The sequence below is a fragment of the Heterodontus francisci genome, chromosome 47 (genome assembly GCF_036365525.1).
Source record: "Heterodontus francisci isolate sHetFra1 chromosome 47, sHetFra1.hap1, whole genome shotgun sequence".
Classification (NCBI taxonomy): domain Eukaryota; kingdom Metazoa; phylum Chordata; class Chondrichthyes; order Heterodontiformes; family Heterodontidae; genus Heterodontus; species Heterodontus francisci.
Window position 1 is genome coordinate 2,412,995 of NC_090417.1, and position 22,083 is coordinate 2,435,077.

At 45.7% G+C, this 22,083-nt stretch overlaps 1 protein-coding gene across 6 annotated transcripts in view; it reads left to right on the forward strand.

Annotated features, from left to right (window-relative positions):
• The window catches only part of LOC137357094 (cGMP-dependent protein kinase 1-like), a 101,766-nt gene that overhangs the window by 29,595 nt on the left and 50,088 nt on the right, over nucleotides 1–22,083 (forward strand). For 5 of the 6 annotated variants that reach the window (XR_010971134.1, XM_068023116.1, XM_068023113.1 and 2 more), the window contains exon 3: nucleotides 19,818–19,931. Coding sequence is in view for 5 of the 6 variants with exons in the window: in XM_068023116.1 (XP_067879217.1) it covers nucleotides 19,818–19,931 (114 nt within the window). In the remaining variant the exon portion in view is untranslated. Of the gene's footprint in view, nucleotides 1–360; nucleotides 446–19,817; nucleotides 19,932–22,083 lie in introns of those variants that run through there. The other variant, XM_068023117.1, reaches the window with a different exon arrangement.

Below are 22,083 nucleotides of genomic sequence, written 5' to 3' on the forward strand. Positions count from 1 at the left end.
GTCCTGGTTTAGGCTCAGCCATTCCATGACCACGAATGTGGTCTCAGAAGCTGGCTGTTGTCTGTGGAACTCGGCGAGCATGAATGTTTTCAGTAGGTGAAGGGAACAGTTGATTTTCTACTTTCATCTCTGGGATAACAAGAATTGAAATAAGCCTGTGCAGTAACTCTCAAGCTTACTGTGTTAAAAACAGGTGGCTAAAAGCTCCTGCAGATGTTGCTTTCTCTTTGGAAGAGTCTATCCTGCCTTTGTGTGCACTACTAAGTTCACAGTGAAATAAATCAGCAAAGGAAATGCCGACCTGTTCTTTCGTTGAGGCAGCCAGAGTACAGCTGTGGGAAGAAGACTTCTAATAAGTACACGGAGAGCTGACATCTCTCACCATGTCCTCGCAAGAAGATTAATCATTGTTGGACATTTAGTTCACCTCTAAGATGTGGCAAAGGTTTGTGTCTTTTTTGTTTGCTTTGTATATATTTTATATGTAAGTGTGTGAACTCTTTGTCTTTCATGTATTTTTTGCAATTGACCTTGCTGTCTGGGAGTGTTCTTTTAGAACAGAAACAGTGTAAAACCAACACTGGTAGCAAGCAAGTGAGTGGTTAGTTGTAGGGCAGCATCTACTATTCAGCTACAAGAGGAAACACCGGAGTATGCATGGACCATACAGGGCGATGTGAGAATGTGTATGTTTAGTTTTCTCGAGTGCATACTCTGTTTGATGGCATCTATATTGTGCACTGTGGAGAATTATTACATTTTCTTTTAACTGGAACTTAAATAATCAGTGTGTTCATTGTGTCTTATCTAATTCGATTGGTAACGCCTGGCTTCTGAGCTGTTTGATGATTGTGCTAAATTGGTGGAAGTGTTACTTTGGGCTGTAATCTATTAGAGAGGATGTCGTAGAGATTGTGATACATGCTGTCAAGCCACACAAGGGATGTAGCAGGACTTTCCAGTTCTGATGCGAAATAGCCTCCAGCTGCACAGCTGGCGTAGCCAAGGTAAGTTTAGTCTGAAATAAAAAGAGAAAGTGCTGGAAATTTTCAGCAGGTTCCGAACCATCTGTGGAGAGAGAAACAGAATTAATGTTGCAGGTCAATGACCTCTCATCAGAACTTGAATTTCAAAATGTAATAGTTTGTAAAAGAAGTACAGAGGCAGGGGAAGGAGAGGAAAGAGCAAAGGTTACGGTCTGATTGTGAAATCTTTAAACTGATGAGAACTTCCACACTCATGCTGTTAGTCTCGCTATAAAAATCCTTGGAAAAGTTGCACTTTGTTGAATGCAGTGTAATGGGATTTTTAATGACATGCTAAATTCATAATTACTGTTCAACACCTCACCAGTGTTGAAAAACTAGTTTTATATTTTTGCAATGTCAAAATTCCACCATTACACTGAAAAAAAAATTCAACATTTGAAAGATTTTTTTAAAAGTTTATCTTTGGATTAAGATAGAAGATAAAATAATTTACTTTGCGCTCTCAAATTTTAAAATAAAAGAAAAGGGATTCGGTGCTTTTCGCTTCCTGATTTGCTGTCTGTGAGAATACTTCAGTGTGATTGACTGCTTACTCTGCTTGCTAACTGCTGCTGCACACCCGGAGAACCCTTGACTTGGCATCAGATTTAAACTGCCCTCACGAAAGGGGAAGTGTGCATCGCAGAAATTGCTCGATCTTTGTGGACAGCTTTCGTTTGAGGTCAGAGGCCCTTGCTTCACGGCTGACCGAAAAACCTGCACCATTGTGAATTCTGCACAACAGGCGTGACTGGGAAAGGGTTGGATCCTTTGGGATTCTGTACAATGAGAGGGGGTTTAACCCTTTGATTCTATACATTGAGAGTGAATGGGCTGGGGTTTGATGCATTGCCATTCAATATAGTGGGAGTACATGGGAAGGTGTTTAATCCATTGGAATTGTATATCATGGGAGTAAATGGGAAGGGATTTTGTCCACTCGGATTCTGTACAATGAGGGTGAATTGGAAGAGGAGTAAATAGTAAGGGATTCAATCCTTTGGGATCCTTTACAATCAGAGTTAATGAAATAAAAACAGAAAATGCTGGTCAGGTGACCTCTGAGTTAATGATCCAGGTCTGTGACCTTTCGCCAGAACACACACCTTCATCTACGTGAAATGTTAACTCTGCCAGATCAGCCGAGTCTTTGCAGCATTTTCTGTTTTTATTTCAGATCTCCAGCATCTGCAGTATTTTGCTTTTGAATGACCAGTGGTGTGGTCCATTGGCATCCTATACAATAGGAGTGAAAGGGTGGGGGGAAGGGTTTTGTACCACAGGAAGGCTGAAAGTCTAATCTGGTGACAAGTATGCAGAGTCAGTGCTCATTTACTGGCAAACGAGCCTCAATTCACAGACACACGGCAATTCAGTCTGATGTTTTTGAATAAAACCAAAATACTGCGGATGCTGGAAATCTGAAACAAAAACAAGAAATGCTGGAATCACTCAGCAGGTCTGGCAGCATCTGTGGAAAGAGAAGCAGAGTTAACGTTTCGGGTCAGTGACCCTACTTCGGAACTGACAAATATTAGAAAAGTCACAGATTATAAGCAAGTGAGGTGGGGGTGGGGCAAGAGATAACAAAGGAGAAGGTGCAGATTGGACCAGGCCACATAGCTGACCAAAAGGTCACGGAGCAAAGGCAAACAATATGTTAATGGTGTGTTGAAAGACAAAGCATTAGTACAGATTAGGTGTGAATACACTGAATATTGAACAGCAGCAAGTGCAACCCTGAAAAAAACAGTGGGTAAGCAAACTGAACAAACTAAGATGAAATGAAATAAATGTAAAAAAAATAGTAAAAAATGTAAAAAAAAGAATATTAAAAAAAAGGAAGAAAAAATAACTAAAAATGAAAGTAAAATGGGGGGCTGTCATGCTCTGAAATTATTGAACTCAATGTTCAGTCCGGCAGGCTATAGTGTGCCTAATCGGTAGATGAGATGCTGTTCCTCGAGCTTGTGTTGATGTTCACTGGAACACTGCAGCAATCCCAGGACAGAGATGTGAACATGAGAGCAGGGGGGAGTGTTGAAATGGCAAGCAACTGGAAGCTCAGGGTCCTGCTTGCGGACTGAGCGGAGATGTTCCGCAAAGCAGTCACCCAGTCTGCGCTTGGTCTCCCCAATGTAGAGGAGACCACACTGTGAGCAGCGAATACAGTATACTACATTGAAAGAAGTACAAGTAAATCGCTGCTTCACCTGAAAGGAGTGTTTGGGGCCTGGGATAGTGAGGAGAGGGGAGGTAAATGGGCAGGTATTATACCTCCTGCGATTGCAGGGGAAGGTGCCCTGGGACGGGGTCGAGGTGGTGGGGGTAATGGAGGAGTGGACCAGGGTGTCGCGGAGGGAATGATCCCTTCGGAATGCTGACGGGAAGGGAGGGGAAGATGCGACTGGTAGTGGCATCACGCTGGAGGTGGCGAAAATGGCGGAGGATGATCCTTTGGATATGGAGGCTGGTGGGATGAAAAGTGAGGACAAGGGGAACCCTGTCACGGTTCTGGGGGGAAGGGGTGAGGGTAGAGGTGCGGGGAATGGGCCCCTGTCAACCACAGTGGGGGGAAATCCTCGGTTGAGGAAAAAGGAGGTCATATCAGAAGCACCGTCATGGAAGGTAGCATCATCAGAGCAGATGCGTCGGAGACGGAGAAACTGGGAGAATGGAATGGGGGTCCTTACAGGAGGTAGGGTGTGAAGAAGTGTAGTCGAGGTAGCTGTGGGAGTCGGTGGGCTTATAATGGATATTGGTAGACAACCTATCCCCAGAGATGGAGACAGAGAAGTCGAGGAAGGGAAGGGAAGTGTCAGAGATGGACCATGCAAAGGTGAGAGAAGGGTGGAAATTGGAAGCAAAGTTGATAAAGTTTTCTAGTTCGGGGCGGGAGCAGGAAACGGCACCGATACAGTCGTCAATGTACCGGAAAAAGAGTTGGGGGAGGGGGCCTGAGTAGGACTGGAACAAAGAATGCTCGACATATCCCACAAAAAGACAGGCATAACTAGGACCCATGCGGGTACCCATAGCGACACCTTTTACTTGAAGGAAGTGCGTGGAGTTGAAGGAGAAGTTGTTCAATGTGAGAACAAGTTCAGCCAGGCGGAGGAGGGTGGTGATGGATGGGGACTGGTTGGGCCTCTGTTCCAGGAAGAAGCGGAGAGCCCTCAAGCCATCCTGGTGGGGGATGGAGGTGTAGAGCGATTGGACGTCCATAGTGAAGAGGAGGCGGTTGGGACCAGGAAACTGGAAATTGTCAAAATGACGTAGGGCGTCAGAAGAGTCACGGATGTAGGTGTGAAGAGACTGGACCAGCGGAGAAAAGATAGAGTCTAGATAGGAAGAAATAAGTTCAGTGGGGCAGGAGCAGGCTGACACAATGGGTCTGCCGGGACAGTCCCGTTTGTGGATTTTGGGAAGGAGGTAGAAGCCGGCTGTCCGGGGTTGATCGACTATGAGGTTGGAAGCTGTCGAGGAAAGATCTCCAGAGGAGATGAGGTCAGTGACAGTCCTTTGGACGGTGGCTTGATGTTCGGTGGTGGGGTCATGGTCCAGAGGGAGGTAGGAAGAAGTGTCTGTGAGTTGGCGTTGAGCTTCTGCAAGGTAGAGGTCGGTTTTTGAAAGCTGCCCTCATTCTTTTCAATTCCATTTTATGACGTGTCTTATCCTGACAGTATTCTATGTCGAAAGGTTTTGTTTGCAGTCCATGTGGTGTGATGCTAATCTTTCTTTGCCTGCGAGAGAACTTGAGTATTTCTCAGTTGGTAGCACACTGGACTTCTTCAGTGCTGGAGCATCTTCCTCCCTCTCCTTCCTTTGGTCACTCCTGTGCTGAGTCCAGGTGCCCTGCCATTGGAATTACAACCACCGCTTCTCTATTTCTTTTCATAGAAATCCACTCTTAGTTTGTTTCCCTTGTCAAAGGGACAGTTTATCAAGTGGACAAGCCATGGTGATGACGAGGCCCCCGCATTTTTTTTTAACTAATTGCCAGGAACGTTTCTTGTCTCAATGCTTGTGCTGTGTGCTTACTGACTTTGGTCTCCTGGGTCACTTTGATGTGAGGGGCTGCTCCTATTTCTTATGATCAAGGACTTTCATTCCTCTCCTTCCTCCATTATCATTCCAATTTATCCCATGTCATCTGCAGCTCAACTACTGAAAAATTCCAGGCTCAATTTTGTGTAACTGTGTGTGACTCCTAATAATGAGTAAATCCTCTTGGATGTTGAATTTTGTTCATGAATTGTCCCTTGAATTGTTCCTGACTTCACCAGTAACACAGCTGAGAACCAGAGATCGTCATACTGTGACAGTGAAGGCACATTTCTTTCTAGTATCATCTGAAGGCTAGCTGTATGCTGTACAGAAACAGTGATGCTGATTGACACTTTCTCTGAGGTTGCCATAGATCATCAACTGTGTTCCTTGTGCCGAATGCATCACTGAGACTGTATAGCCCATTAACTGTGCTTTTTCTATCACAGGGCAAGTCTCATGGTTTTCTTGCCAATGTTTTCTCCTCCTCTCCTGAAGACGTTGACTCCTTGCTAGGGTTTAGGTCTTCAGCGAGTAGCTGCCCTCCATTTTGTCCAACTGATCATTATTCACATGTGAGTCGTAACGGTCAGTATCAGCAGGCAATCGACCCTTAGAGGCAAGGGTGGGACAAGAAATCCTGATTGTGGCCTTGTCCAATGTGCATGCTAGAGTCATAGAGAGATACAGCACTGAAACAGGCCCTTTGGCCCACCGAGTCTGTGCCGACCAACAACCACCCATTTATACTAAAACTACATTAATCCCATATTCCCTACCACATCCCCACCATTCTCCTACCACCTACCTACACCAGAGGCAATTTACGATGGCCAATTTACCTATCAACCTGCAAGTCTTTGGCTGTGGGAGGAAACCGGAGCACCCGGTGGAACAGGGAGAACTTGCAAACTCCGTACAGGCAGTACCCAGAACCGAAGCTGGGTCGCTGGAGCTGTGAGGCTGTGGTGCTAACCACTGTGCCACTCTAGTAGGGAACAGGAATGGTAACTCTGAGCTGTGTTCCCTTTCAGCACAGATGGGGATTGAACCTGGTACCTTCCTTGTCTTTGTTGAGCATTTGTGGACACTCATTCCCATTTTCTTAAGCAACATAACTTGTAGTTCCTCACCTGGGTGCTGAGAGCATCTTATAATTCACAAACAGCTTCCTGAAGAAAAGTAACCTTTTGGATCTGAATCTCACATTTGAAAGAACTCAAACACTGCAGCTTCCTCTTCTAGGTTTTGTCATTCCTTGGATTCTCTGTGTACAGTCACCAACTGGGCAGGTGATCCAAGCCCAGCTCTTTTGACAGTCCTTCTGTAACTGGCTTGCAGGAGATATCTGAATGGGCATTTCTCTGGGAAGGATCTGGGATTCGCTCAGCATTTCCTCCCCAACAACACAACTGGCAACAGAAAGCTTGCAGAGTGTGGAATTACAAGTACAGACCCTCCTTCCCAGTCCCACCAGCCCCCCACTCCCCAGATTCATTGTTCCGAACTAGGCTATTGACCACCCTCTCTCCCCGCCCCCCCCCCCACCCCTGCTTTTGTGAGCAAACCTCATAGTGGAGATTACACAATCAGAGCTTGATTTGCTATATAATTGTTTGGAAACCCTGCCATCACTCTCCATGATGATACAGGTCAGTGCTAATTGCCGAGGTCTGTATTGTCCATCTAAGGCTCCCAAGTACTTTGCTTTGGTGATCTACAACTGTTGTCCAGACACAGCCATCTGAAGTACTCAATTCAGTTCTGGGTACCTAAACTTTGGTCAGATATTTGGTGGTGGTGGAGCGCTGATTTACCAGAATGATACAGAGCTTAAAGGGTTAAATTATGAGGACAGGTTTCATAAAATTTGCTTGCATTTCTTAAGTTCTGAAGGTTGAGGGGTGTTTAAAATGATAAAAGAGGTTGATAGGGTAGTTAGAGAGAAGTTATTTCATCATCTGGGGGAGTCCAGAACTTTGAAATGAGTACTGGAGCAAAATACTGTCGATGCTGGAAATCTGAAATGCTCAGCAGGTCAGGCAGCATCAGTGAAGAGAGATAAAGAGTTAACGTTTTAGTTGAGGTTTTCAAGGTGAGATTGGGTAACAGTGTCAAGGGATATGGAGCCACGGTGGTTTAATCGAATTGAAGTGCAGATCAGCCACGATCTAATCGACTCGAGGGGCTGAATGGTCTCCTCCTGTTCTCAGTTACTTCGAAACTAGAGGAAGAAAAATTTAATTGAGGCTCGCAGCCTGAACACAATGGTTGCTCCCTGGCATCTTCTCGTTAAAAAAAAAATTGTCCAGTTAGTCTGCGCTTCTGTTTCAGTGTGGATGGAAATGCAACTATTTTTGACATAAAGAAAGGAGGAAACTTTTACCAGGGCAGCTCAGCAAAGGTGCTGCTTTTAGTCATAAATGGTGCCCTTGGAAATTCTTTTGTGAAAAACACTTCGTTCGTGATGTTCCAGAATATAGTCAAGGACAGAAACGCGTGAGCTAGCGTCTGAGTATTCAGCTCACTGCTGCTTTGGGAGCTGACTGGATTGGGGTTAGTTGGATGTTGGCAATTCTGATTGTGTTCAGTGAGTGACAGTAGATTCAGAATTGAGTGGAAATTTTAATGTGGTCCTTAAGCAAAGTGCCTGTGGAACTGCATCCAGGCAAGGAGTCAGCACCTTCAGGAGAGAGGGGTGGGGGTGGGACAAGAGGGGTTGAGCAGGGAGGGGAGTGAGGAGAGTGAAGGGGAAAAACAGACAGGGAAGGGAGGGGAAGAGTGTTTTAAGATTGTCAGGACCAAAGTAAATATGTAGAAATGTTAGTTTCCAATGTGTCTCCAGCAGTGTTGTGCAGTATTCCTCAGAGAGGCAAGATAAATGAGCTCAGAGTAGAAGCCAACCGCTTCTCCTCACTCAGCTCATTCATGAATTGACTCCAGCTTTCATTTGGTATTTTTCTGTGTCACTGACAATTAATTCGAGGCTCAAGGAGAAAGAATTACACAGTGTATGGTTCAAATTGGAACCGATGACAAATGAGGCAAGGATCCCAGATATTACAATCTAAACTGGAGCACTAAAGAGCCTTGGGGAGGCTTCAATGTAAAGTGTTAGCTTCGTGCCAGCTGTGGCTCATGTTGGTAACACACTCACCTCCGAGTCAGAAGGTTGTGGGTTCAAGTTCCACTCCAGGACTTGAGCACAAAAGTCAAAGCTGACACTCTAATGCAGGACTGAGGGAGTGCTGCACTGTCAGAGGTGCAGTGTTTCAGATGAGGGATTAAACCAAGGCCCTGTCTGCCCTCTTGAGCAGATGTGAAAGATCCCATGGCACTATTTTGAAGAGGAGCAGGGGAGTTCTCGCCGATATCTTGGCCGATATTTATCCCTCAATCTACATCAACATATCTATATCGCACCTTTACATAAGAAAATGATCGAGTCACAAAAGGAGATATTGGGTCAGGTGACCAAAAGCTTGATCAAGGAGGTAGGTTTTAAGGAGTGTCTTAAAGGAGGAAAGTGAGGTGGAGAGGCAGAGAGGTCTTGGGAGAGTGTTCGAGAGCTTGGGGCCCAGGCAACTGAAGGTGTGGTCACCAACTGTGGAGCAATTAAAATCGGGGATGAACAAGAGGCCAGGATTAGAGGAGCGCAGATATCAGAGGATGGTGTAGCTGGAGGAGATTACAGAGATAGGGAGGGGCGAGGCCTTGGAGGGATTTGAAACGAGGATGAGAATTTTAAAATCAAGACATTGCTTGACCGAGAGCCAATGTAGGTCAGCGAACACCGAGGTGATGGGGGAAACAGAGGTTGGTGCGAGTTAAGATATGGGCAGCAGAGTTTTGGATGACCTCAAGTTTAAGGAGGTTAGAATGTGAGAGACCAGCCAGAAGTGTGTTAGAATATTCAAATCAATCAACATCACATTTTTTTAAAAAAACAGATGATCTGGTCATTATCACATTGCTGTTTGTAGAACTTGCTGTGTGCAAATTGGCTGTTGTATTTCCTGTAGTATAACCGTGACTAAACATCAAAAGTACTTCCTTGGCTGTAAATCGCTTTGGAACATCCTGAGGTGCTGGAAGGCACTATATTATTGCAAGTCTCTTTTCCAATGCCGGAAATGGGTGGTAATTGTAGAGTACATTGACGCTGCTAATCCACACTGAGTAGATTCAGACCCTTGCAAACACTGTTGTAGCATGAATTGTGAACAATCCAATCCTTTGAGGCATTATACAGACTTGTATCGTCGTGATTACAAAGCTGTAATCTAATTAGGGGGTTCAGATAACTGATTATAGTACAGGAGAGAACATGAACCTTAATCTGCAGACATGTCAGCGGAGGATATGATCCTGTGGTCCTTGGTGCAAATTACATTGATGGACTGGTTCTGCATTGGTGGTTCAAGAATGAAAGTGATGCATGTTGTACTGGACAGTTTTAACATCCGTCAATAACAGATCTTAGAGTCATAGAGTCGTACAGCATAGAAACAGGACCTTCGGCCCACTGCGTCCATGTTGACCATAATGCCTATCTATTCTAATCCCACCTGCCTGCATTAATTCCATATCCCTCTCTGCCTTTCTCATTCAAGTACCTGACCAGATGCCTCTTAAATGTCGCTACTGTTCCTGCCTCCACCACCTCCTCAGGCAGCTCTCTCCAGATACCCACTATTCTTTGTGTGAAAAATTTACCCCTTTGATCCCCTTTAAACCTCCTCCCTCTCACCTTAAATCTATGCCCTCTAGTTTTAGCCCTACCATGGGAAGCAGACTCTGGCTATCTACCCTATCTATGCCTCTCATAATTTTATATACCTCTATCATGTCCCCTCTCAGCCTCCTTCGCTCCAGGGAAAACAGACCCAGCCTATCTAATCTCTCTTTGTAACTCAAGCCCTCCAAACCAGGCAACATCCTTGTGAATCTTTTCTGCACCCTCTCTAGCTTAATCACATCTTTCCTGTAGCGTGGCGACCAGAACTGCACACAGTACTCCAAATGCGGCCTAACCAACGTTATGTACGATTGTAACATGACGTCCCAACTCTTGTACTCAATGCCTCGGCCGATGAAGGCAAGCATGCCATAAGCCTCCTTCACCACCCTGTCTACCTGTGTTGCCACTTTCAGGGAACTATGTATTTGCACCCCAAGGTCTCTCTGCTCAAGTACACTCCCCAGGGCCCTGCCATTCACTGTATATGTCCTGCCCTGGTTTAACTTGCCAAAATGTATCACTTCACACTTGTCTGCGTTAAATTCCATTTGCCACTCCCTTGCCCACTTTCTCAGTTGATCTATATCCTGTTGTAACCTTAGACAACCTTCTTCACTGTCCACTATACCACCAATTTTGGTGTCATCTGCAAACTTACTAATCATGCCCCCTACATTCACATCCAAGTCACTAATATATATGACAAACAACAGAGGGCCCAGCACCGATCCCTGCGGCACACCACTGGTCACTGGCCTCCAATCTGAAAAACAACCCTCCACTACCACCCTCTGCCTCCTATCAGCTAGCCAATTTTGTATTCAATTGGCTAGCTCGCCCTGGATCCCATGTGTTCAAACCTTCTGGACCAGCCTACCATGCAGAACTTTGTCAAAGGCCTTGATAAAGTCCATGTAGACAATGTCCATTGCCCTGCCCTTGTCAATCCTCTTGGTCACCTCCTCAAAAACTCAATCAAATTCTTGAGACATGATTTCCCACGCACAAAGCCATGCTGACTATCCCTAATCAGACCATGCCTTTCAAAATGCATATAAATCCTGTCTCTCAGAATCCCTTCCAATAACTTTCCCACCACTGATGTAAGGCTCACCAGCCTGTAGTTCCCTGGCTTATCCCTGCTGCCCTTCTGAAATAAAGGCACAACCTTAGCTATCCTCCAGTCTTCTGGTACCTCACCCGTGGCTAACGATGATACAAAAATCTCTGCCAGGGCCCCAGCAATCTTGCACATGAGCAGTAGAGCTTTTTCCAACTCTTGTCTTCTGATCTCTTTCCTGCAGAGAATTTCACTTTTTAGCGTTCCTCTGTTTAATTTTACAGAAGTCCTTCATGAGAGAAGTTTGATCCATAGTGACGCAATGATTTCCCCACGCTCCCTATCAACACTCAGGAAAGTCAAGAATGGGAAAATGCCATTTAACCCATAAAGCTTGTCTCTCTACTTTTCTAACTCTCCCATCAAGCTTATTTCTAGTTACTTAAATCCCCTATCAAAGCTTGTTCCACTAATAGGCTAATTATCCGACGGAAGCCCATTTCTCTGGTACCTTCACACTCTCATTAATGGCCCATCCCTCTAGTACCCTAACTCTCCAATTCATAACCTGTCTTTCTAGCACCCGAGCTATCCCAATGATTAGCCCACCTCCTAAGTATGGGTACGGTAGCATTGTGGTTATGTTACTGGGCTCGAGGCCTGGACTAATAATCAGGGGACCAGAGTTCAAATCCCACACAGCAGCTGGGAAATTTAAATTCAGTGAATGAAATAAATCTGAAATTTTAAAAAAACATCAGTAATGACCATGAAACTACTACTCTTTCTTTGACCTCCTTGTCTCCAGAGACAATGGGTAAGCGCCTGGAGGTGGTCAGTGGTTTGTGGAGCAGTGCCTGGAGTGGCTATAAAGGCCAATTCTAGAGTGACAGACTTCCACAGGCGCTGCAGATAAAATTGGTTGTCGGGGCTGTTACACAGTTGGCTCTCCCCTTGCGCTTCTGTCTTTTTTCCTGCCAACTGCTAAGTCTCTTCAACTTGCCACACTTTAGCCCTCCCTTTATGGCTGTCTGCCAACTCTGGCAACTGACTCCCACGACTTGTGATCAGTGTCACAGGACTTCATGTCGCGTTTGCAGACGTCTTTAAAGCGGAGACATGGACGGCCGGTGGGTCTGATACCAGTGACGAGCTTGCTGTACGTTGCATCCTTGGGGATCCTGCCATCTTCCATGCGGCTCATGTGGCCAAGCCATCTCAAGCGCTGCTGGCTCAGTAGGGTGTATCTGCTGGGGATGTTGGCCTCCTCGAGGACTTCTGCATTGGAGATACGGTCCTGCCACCTGATGCCAAGGATTCTCCGGAGACAGTGAAGATGGAATGAATTGAGACGTTGCTGTTGGCTGCCATACGTTGTCCAGGCCTCGCTGCCATAGAGCAAGGTACTGAGGACACAGGCTTGATACACTCGGACTTTTGTGTTCCGTGTCAGCGCGCCATTTTTCCCACACCCTCTTGGCCAGTCTGGACATAGCAGTGGAAGCCTTTCCCATGCGCTTGTTGATTTCTGCATCGAGAGACAGGTTACTGGTGATAGTTGAGCCTGGGTAGGTGAACTCTTGAACCACTTCCAGAGCATGGTCGCCAATATTGATGGATGGAACATTTCTGACGTCCTGTCCCATGATCGTTTTCTTGAGGCTGATGGTTAGGCCAAATACATTGCAGGCAGCCACAATCCTGTCGATGAGTTTCTGCAGACACTCTTCAGTGTGAGATGTTAATGCAGCATCGTCAGCAAAGAGGAGTTCCCTGGCGAGGACCTTCCGTTCTTTGGTCTTCGCTCTGAGACAGGTAAGGTTGAACAACCTGCCCCCTGATCTTGTGTGGAGGAAAATTCCTTCTTTTGAAGACTTGAACACATGTGAGAGCAGCAGGGAGAAGAAGATCCCAAACAGTGTAGGTGCGAGAACACAGCCCTGTTTCACACCACTCAGGATAGGAAAGGGGTCTGATGAGGCACCGCTATGCTGAATTGTGTCTTTCATATTGTCATGGAATGAGGTGATGATACTTAGTAGCTTTGGTGGACATCCGATCTTTGCTAGTAGTCTGAAGAGACCACGTCTGCTGACGAGGTCAAAGGCTTTGATGAGATCAATGAAAGCAACGTAGAGGGGCATCTGTTGTTCACGTCATTTCTCCTGTAGCTGGCGAAGGGAGAACAGCCTGTCAATGGTGGATCTCTCTGCTCGAAAGCCACACTGTGCCTCAGGGTAGACATGCTCAGCCAGCTTCAGGAGCCTGTTTAAAATGACTCGAGCGAAGACTTTACCCACTATGCTGAGCAGGGAGATTCCATGGTAGTTGTTGCAGTCACTGCAGTCACCCTTGTTCTTATAGAGGGTGTTTATGTTGGCACAGGCAAAGCAGTTCATGGATTGCTGAGAGTATAGCAGGCTTGGCACTCTTGATTATTTCAGGGGTAATGCCGTCTTTTCCAAGGGCTTTTCCACTGGCTAGAGAATCAATGGCATCACTGAGTTCCGATTTTGTTGGCTGTTTGTCCAGCTCATCCATGACTGGCAGAGAACTGGGCTGCATTGAGGGCGGTCTCAGTGACAACATTTTCCCTGGAGTACAGTTCTAGGTAGTGATCCACCCAGCGGTCCATTTGCTTTCGTTGGTCAGTGATCGTTTCCCCTGATTTAGATTTGAGGGGGGCGATCTTCCTGATGGTTGGCCCTAAAGCTCTCTTAATGTCATCTGCTGTTTCCGGTGTCGGAGGCCAGCTGAATATGACTGCATAGGTGTTGCCAGTAGTCATTTGTGCAGTGCCTGGCTGTTTTTTGTGCAGCGCTTCTGGCTACTTTAAGTGCTACGGATGTGAACTCGCCGGAGGCTTTCTTGTAGTTCAACAGTGCAGTGCACTTAGTGGCTGTGACAGGTTCCAGCTCTTCAAAGTGAGATTGAAACCAGTCTGCATTCTGCTTCTCACGTAATAACCATGAAACTACTAGCTTGTCATAAAAACCCATTTAGTTCACTAATGTTCTTTGGGGAAAGAAATCTGCCATCCTTACCCGTTCTGGCCTACATGTCACTCCAGAGCCACAGCAGTGTGGTTGACTCTTGACTGAAATGGCCCAGTAAGCCACTCAGTTGTCACCACCACCTTTTCAGCGGCAATTAGGGATGGGCAAGAAAATGCAGGCTTTGCCAGCGATGTCCACATCCCGCGAATGAATAAATGTAAAAAAAAAAATCCTCTATTACCCTGATTCTCCCACTGAAGTTCCCAATTTCCTCCTTTCCTGAAGGTTCTGACTGACTGGGGTCCTGTGCCATGGGTACCAGTCATTCTTTCAGCCCAGACAGACAGTTGGCAGTCTTTGTGAATATCGAGGACCTCATAGCTTGGCCTTCTTCTGCCCTCACCCAACCTCCACACACATACATCTCCATCAGCTGAGAGTGGCACAGACCTGGAAGCATACTAAGACTCATTACACAGGGTGGCACGTTTACCGATCAGACCAGCATCTCTATTTTAATCCTTGCATTGAATGTTGTCACGGTGGGAGAAGCTGTGGAATTTTATTTTCCTTCAATTGCTACTGGTGTGCCGTCACCAGGCGATGTTCATTAGGTTGTCCATCATCTCTGTCGTATCGTTCCTTTCAGCACACAATGAAATGAGCGATCTGCCTGACTTCATATTGATTTATGGAATGTTTTCTTGCCTAGTGTGTTTGTCTTGAAGCAATGTCTCTCTCAAATGCACATGGCACCCGTCAGCAATCATAACATGAAATGGGATTAGGCGCCAGGGAAACGTGAAAAGGGTAATGGCTTTGTCTGAAAGGCAATCGGCTACTCCCTGATGAGCTGAAATTTAGAGTGACCTATTTCAAATCCAATTAGCTTGTGATTACAGCATGGGCCAGTACATTTGTCCCCAGAACTGCTCCCTCTCCAGTCTGCAGTAGCAGTCAGACTGACAGAATGAAACACAGTGCATCATTCTTCGGCTGGTCTGTTACTCAGACTGGAGGGCAGTCTCTCTCACCTGCTGCTTATAAATACGTGCACATACACAGTCTCACACTGCTCTGTCTAAACAAGCCTACATACGCAGTCTGGCACTGCTCCATGTACATGCACACGCATACACAGTCTCTCACTGCTCTGTCTAAACAAGCCTACATACGCAGTCTGGCACTGCTCCATGTACATGCACACGCATACACAGTCTCTCACTGCTCTGTCTAAACAAGCCTACATACGCAGTCTGGCACTGCTCCATGTACATGCACACACGTACACAGTCTCACACTGCTCTGTCTAAACAAGCCTACATACGCAGTCTGGCACTGCTCCATGTACATGCACACACGTACACAGTCTCACACTGCTCTGTCGAAACAAACATACATACGCAGTCTGGCACTGCTCCGTGTACATGCACACGCATACACAGTCTCTCACTGCTCTGTCTAAACAAGCCTACATACGCAGTCTGGCACTGCTCCATGTACATGCACACACGTACACAGTCTCACACTGCTCTGTCTAAACAAACATACATAGGCAGTCTGGCACTGCTCCGTGTACATGCACACACATACACAGTCTCACACTGCTCTGTCTAAACAAACATACATACGCAGTCTGGCACTGCTCCGTGTACATGCACACACATACACAGTCTCTCACTGCTCTGTCTAAACAAGCCTGCATACGCAGTCTGGCACTGCTCCGTGTACATGCACACACATACACAGTCTCACACTGCTCTGTCTAAACAAGCATATATACACAGTCCAGCACTGCTCTGTGTAAACATGTGTACGTATACATACTATAAACGACACGATACTGATTGTAAGAAAAAAAAATGTTGAAAATCATATTGAGCTTTTACGCTGGCTCGGAAATCTGGAACACAGGTTCACAGTCTCAGAATAAGGGGTTCGGCCATTTAGGACTGAGATGAGATACTGCTTCACTCAACGGATTGTAAATCTTTGCAATACTCTATGCTGGAGAGTTGTAGACATTCATTATTGTGTATATTCGAGGCAGAAGTCGACAGATTTATTTTTGGGTACGAAGGTAATTGAGGGATATGGGGACAGAGCAGGTGCAACTGAGGTAGAAGTTCACTCATGATCTTGTTAAATGGCAGAGCAGGCCCGAAGGGACAGATGGCCTCCTCCAGCTCCTATTTCTTATGTTCTTAGTGACATTTCTGGTGAGCATACTAAGGTGATAATCTAAAAAATGTTTTTTTTTTTAAATGACTCCCTTATCTCATTTTTTATGAAGGTTTCTCTCTTCTTGGCATCTCCTCTCATGAGTTTCTTTATATTTAAATTTAATCTTCTGAATTCCAGGGAACGCAACCCTAGTTTGTGTAATCTCTCCTCGTAATTTAACCCTTGGAGTCCACGTATCATTCTGGGAAACCTGCATTCCCTTCAAGGCCAGTATAATTCTTCCTAAGGTGTGGTGCCCAGAACTGCTCACAGTTCTCCAGGTGTGGTCTAACCAGAGCTTTGTATAGCTGAAGCATGACTTCTATCCCATGTATTCTAGTCCTCTAGATATAAAGGCCAGCATTCCATTAGCCTTTTCTGTACCCATTAGTGATATTTTAATCTGTTTACCTGGACCCAACCCGCCCAAGTCTCTTTGGACTTACTGTTTCTCGCATTTAAAACCATTCCTTGTGAGTGCGGCTGAGAATGGTGGCTGCTGAAGAAGGTGGGAAAAGCACATTGCCAAGGTGAGGACTGCAGCATCCCAGATACAAGAGTATTCCAAGTGGCTCAACTACTGCAGCGCAGCCATCCTCCGGGTAAGATTAGCGGAGAGCAGGCAGCGACACGTCCTCTCATTGCAGACTCTGTCAGTTGGTTAAGGCACCTTGGAGATGGCAGTGTCACTCTGAGTCAGCAGCTTCCATGCAGAGAGGAAGCTGTAGTCAGGGGGTTGTGTTGATTGTATTTAGGGGCACTCTTTTCATTCTAGGAGTGTGACGAGGGTGGGTACACACAGGCTCGAGTCACTTTACAGCATGCTGTGGGAGTCCAGGTTGCAGCTGTTTGTGATGGTCTCTTTCCTTATCCAGTCTTTGTGTGGACATGTCTGAGAGCTTATTTTCAGTCTTCTTTACACTGCATGTGGTCACAGAAGGATGAGTCATATTTTATTTTTAACGTTACTGAACATTGTTGATTCTTCTCCATGTTACTCATTACTACAACAACATGTATTTATAGAGCGCCTTTAACATAATGAAACGTCCCAAGGCGCTTCACAGGAGCATTATAAAAAATGGTAAATGAAGCTCAAGATAGATAAATGTGAGGTTGTACATTTTGGTAGGAAGAATAGAGGTCAGTTATGACTTGGAAGGTTCGAGGAGCAAAATATATACAAATATACCAATCACTAAAAGTTGTGCTGCAGATTAGCAAGGCTATTAAAAAAAAAAAGCAAATCAAGCACTATTATTTCTAGAGGACTAGAATTGAAAAGTAGGGGAGTTATACTAAACCTGTATCGAACCTAGATTAGACCACATTTAAAGTATTGCATGCAGTTCTGGTCCCCATATTATAAAAAGGCACTGGAGAGGGTGCAGAGAAGATTTTAAGGATGATGCTGGAAATGCTTGGCTATACATTATCAGGAAAGGATGAACAGGCTGGGTCTCTTTTCTCTTGGTAAAAGAAGAAGGCTGAGGGGTGATATAATAGAGGTCTTGAAAATTATGAAAGGTTTTGACAGAGTAGATACCTAATGTTTCCACTTGTGGTGAAGAGCATAACTGGAGGCTATTGATATAAGAAATCAAATAGGGAATTCAGAAGAAGCTTCTATACCCAGTGTGTGGTGAGAATGTGGAACTCACTACCATAGAGAGAGGTTGAAGCGAATAGTGGAGATGCATTTAAGGGGAAGCTAGATAAGCACATGAGGGAGAAGGGAATAGAGGGTTACGATGATCGATTTAGATGAGGAAAGATGGGAGCGAGCACAAGTGGCATGTCCTGGTTGGGCCGATTGGCCTGTTAGTGTGCCGTATAACCTATGTAATCCGATGTACAATATGACACTGAGTGACATGAGATATTGGGGCAGATGACGAAAAGTTTGATCAAAGAGATGGAGCATCTTTAAGGAGCATCTTCAAGGAAGAAAGAGAGTTGGAGATGGTTAGAGAAGGAATTCCAGAGCTTGGGGCCTTGGCAACAGTAGGCACGGCCACCAATGGTGAAGTGATTAAGAGGCTGGAACTGGAGGAATGTAAGGATCTGGGAGGGTTGCGGGGCTGGAGGAGATTGTCGAAATTGAGAGGAGTGAGGCAATGGAAGGATTTGAAAACAAGGATGAGAATGTTAAAAAAAAAAAAAGTCAAAGCAATGCTTAATCAGGAGTCAGTGAGCACAGGGTTGTTGGGTGACTGGATCTTAGTGCAGGTTAGGAAGCAGATTTTTGAATGAGCTCATGTTTACGGAGGGTAGAATATGAGAGACCAGCCAGGAGAGTGTAGGAGTAGTCAAGTCTAGAGGTAACAAAGGCGCAGATGAGTTGAGGCAGGGCAGAGTTGGGCCATGTTACGGAGGAGGAAATTGGCAGTCTGAGTGATGGTGCGGATATGTCGTTATAAGCTCGCCTCGAGGTCTAATACCAAGGTTGCGAACAGTCTGGTTAAACCTCAGACCGTTGCCAGGGAGAGGGGTGGAGTTGGTAGCCAGGAAGCAAAGTTTGTTAATGAGAACCATGGGCTTTGGTGTTGCCAATATTTAATTGGAGGAAATTCCTACCAGTACTGGATTTCAGACAAGCGGTCTGATAATTTAGACACAGTGGAGGAATCAAGAGAGGTGGTGGTGAGATGGGGCTGGGAGTTGTCGGCATACATGGGGAAACAGACGCTGTGTTTTTGGATGATGTTGCTGAAGGGCAGCAGGTGGATGAGAAATAAGAGGGGGCCAAGGATAGACCCATGTGGGACACCAGAGGTAACAGTGTGAGAGCAGGAAGAGAAACCATTGCAAGTGATACCAGTGGAGAGGCTTTGGAGGAGGAGGATGTGGTCAACCATTTCAAAGTCTGCAGACAGGTCGAGAAGGGCGAGGAGAGGTGGTTTACCTTGATCGGAGTCAGCTCGCATGTCATTTGTGACTTCGATTACCATTGCGGTACTGTGGCAGAGGCAGAAACCTGATTGGAGGGATTCAAACATGGAGTTCTGGGAAAGATGAGCACGGATTTGGAAGATAACAGATTCAAGGACTTTGGAGAGGAAAGGGAGTTTGGAGATGGGGCAGTCGTTTGCTCAGATGGAGGGGAAAAGGGTTTTTCTGAGTAGAGGAGTGATGACAACAGATTTGAAGGAGAGAGGGGCAGAACCCAAAGAGAGAGAACCATTAACAATGTTTGCTAACATGAAGGCTAGGAGGGAAGTTAGGTGGTCATCAGTTAGTGAGAATAAACATGAGCTGCGTCTCATGGACAAGATGAGCTGGGAGAGGGCAGATGAGGGGAGTTGGGAACTAGAGAATGAAGGGTATTTAGGGATAGGGCTTGGGGGAACCTCAGAGGAATTTGGCTTGGTGGGCTAGGGGAATGAAGGAAGATGACAGAGGCAGCTTTCTATTAAAGGGCTTTACTTTTGGAATACTGAGGGTGAGTTTGTAAAAGGGGTCTTGTGTATGTGTCTGTCAATGCCTGCTGTGGTTTGTCCACATTAAGGATAAACCCAGTGGACAGGAGGGGTTCCCTTGAAAAGACGGAACTGAAAACGTCTGAATTGTGTGTTGAGTTTCCAATTGGTGAGCAGTTCACCCCTTCTCTGGGACGTAACTCGGCCCCCATGTCATTGTCTCGGTGACTGAACTGTCCGCTCCTTGCAGCTGTCTGGTGTCTGAATCTTGCGAATGAGTGACTGATCTATTTGTCTCCACAGAGGGGCAGGTAGAGGTGACTAAAGACAATGTGAAACTCTGTACAATGACACCAGGGAAAGTGTTCGGAGAGCTGGCCATCCTCTACAACTGCACCAGGACAGCAACTGTAAAAGGTAGGTGGTAACTGGGGAGCTGGGACAAGGTGGGGGAGGGTTATGGCAATCATCCTGCTGAGGGTTGCTGAGAAAAGGACCTTACTTGTAAGTGATGAGCCAGTGTTGGAGGGTAGAGAGCACCCAAGGTCGAGGAGCGAAGGGCACCCTTGGCTGAGGGCATTAGGGTTGAAGGGTGGAGGGTACCCAGGTTGAGTGGCTGGGGGTGCCAGGGTGACCATGGACAGAGAAGAATGGAGACTGGACAGGAGGGAAAGGATAGAGGAACTTGGACTGAATAAATCAGCAAGTTGCACCAGGTTAGTATCTGAAGGTCAAGGTCAGCTGCATGGGCAACCTTATCACACCAAGGTGACCAATCAATGACTGATTTTCTGGACCAATTTATTGCACAAAGACTTGCAGTCACAAGCACCCTCATTGGCTACTTGAGAATTTAAATGTCCAGCCATGTTCCCACAACCCATGTTTAAACAACTATTTGAAATTCTTGGATTCAGATCTGCAGGTTCAGATCTCAAATGTTAGGTTCATTTGATAATGTCCTGTTGATAACTTGGTAAAATCTGTTTTATGTGAAAGGGCAGTGATTCACAACAGCTCTCTTCAGATTGCCGTGAATGAGTGCTATAAAGAATTCTTTATCTGCGGTCATGAGATAACATTTTGCGCTGATCAGGATGAAGGATGGGAAATGCTCAAGAATTAAACTGACTCTTGGCATCAAGTAGTCCCAGGTTAAGAGAGAGCAGGGGTAATTTGGTAGACCTTCCAACTACACTGCACTGTAATCGAATCCTTAGCAAAATGGTTGGTGCAGCCCCACAGTTGACATTTCCCTTCCTGTTGACAGAGTGAGAATCATTACCTATTTGCGCAGGTCAAAAAAAAACAGTTCTGTGTCATGTTTCTCTCAAAGGGATCCTGAATTGAAGAGCCTTTCATCAGAAAGAATTCTACATGCTCTTCACTGTCTAATGTTTTTCCCACTGAATATGAAACCTCCATTACCCCTCATTACTCCTGCTCAGTGGCTGGGTCTGCCTTTTTCCCCAAGCTCGTTTTGGCATGTGTTTTTCTAACCTGGTGTAACTTCTTGATCGAAGACTCAACTTGCATAATGCACTCACCATGAATAGATATAGTGGGTTTCCATGGAAATAATTCTTTTAGCATGCTGATGAGCACTGAATGTTTGGAGTGGAAAATTTTTGTAAGTTATATTCCAGTGGCTGCAATATCTTCAAAAGCAGCTGATTGAACAGGCTGACATTTGCCTCGCTCACATTTTCTAATCCTCCAGACATTGCCCCTTTGGAGAGATGCAGAGTTAAGCCACAAACTGTGTATTCACCAACAAACAAAGGCTTCGAAAAGCCTGCTGACCTTTTCAGCTTTTCTATTAACAACTACTCTGTGACATTTCATTGCCACTGGAGAGCAAAACCACTGCGTACTCGCCAATAAAGCAAAGACTACCAAAGGTAGAAATTGCAACAGGAAAATCTGGAATTCCTGGCACTGCAGAGTAAGTCCATCTGCTCAGGTTCACCTTCCAACTGGGGCCCTTAGTCTGAATGTCTTCCCAGCAAGTGTGACAGTTTAGAGACAGTGACAACCTGTCAAACAGGAGTCACAACTGGAGCTGAGTCGAAAGGGCCATGTTATCTCACCCAAGGTGCATCAGGACTTCTGCTGCCTTTATCAATTGGACAGCTCGCCGCTAAAGTCACCCGCTCGGCTCTGCAATCCTTCACCTGCTGGGAACCATCTCTGCTTGGCAGAACAGTGCTGGTTAGAGCGTGTGTCTCCTGAAAGTCTCGATAAACAATTCTCAGTAAAATTCTTAACATTGAGAGTCATGGTGCAAAGTGCTTGGATATCCATGACCTAGCATTGGGTGTGCAGGGCATAATTCCAACTTTGCAGATGACACAAAATGTAGACGTATTGTGAATTGTGAGGAGGATAGTGATAGACTTCAGGAGGATGTGGACAGGCTGGTGAAATGAGCTGACACATGATGTAATGCAGAGAAGTGTGAAGTAATACATTTTGGTAGGAAGAATGAGGAGAAGCAATATGAATTTAAAGATACAATTCTAAAGTGTGTGCAGGAACAGAGAGACCGGGGGTGGAGGGGGTGGGGACG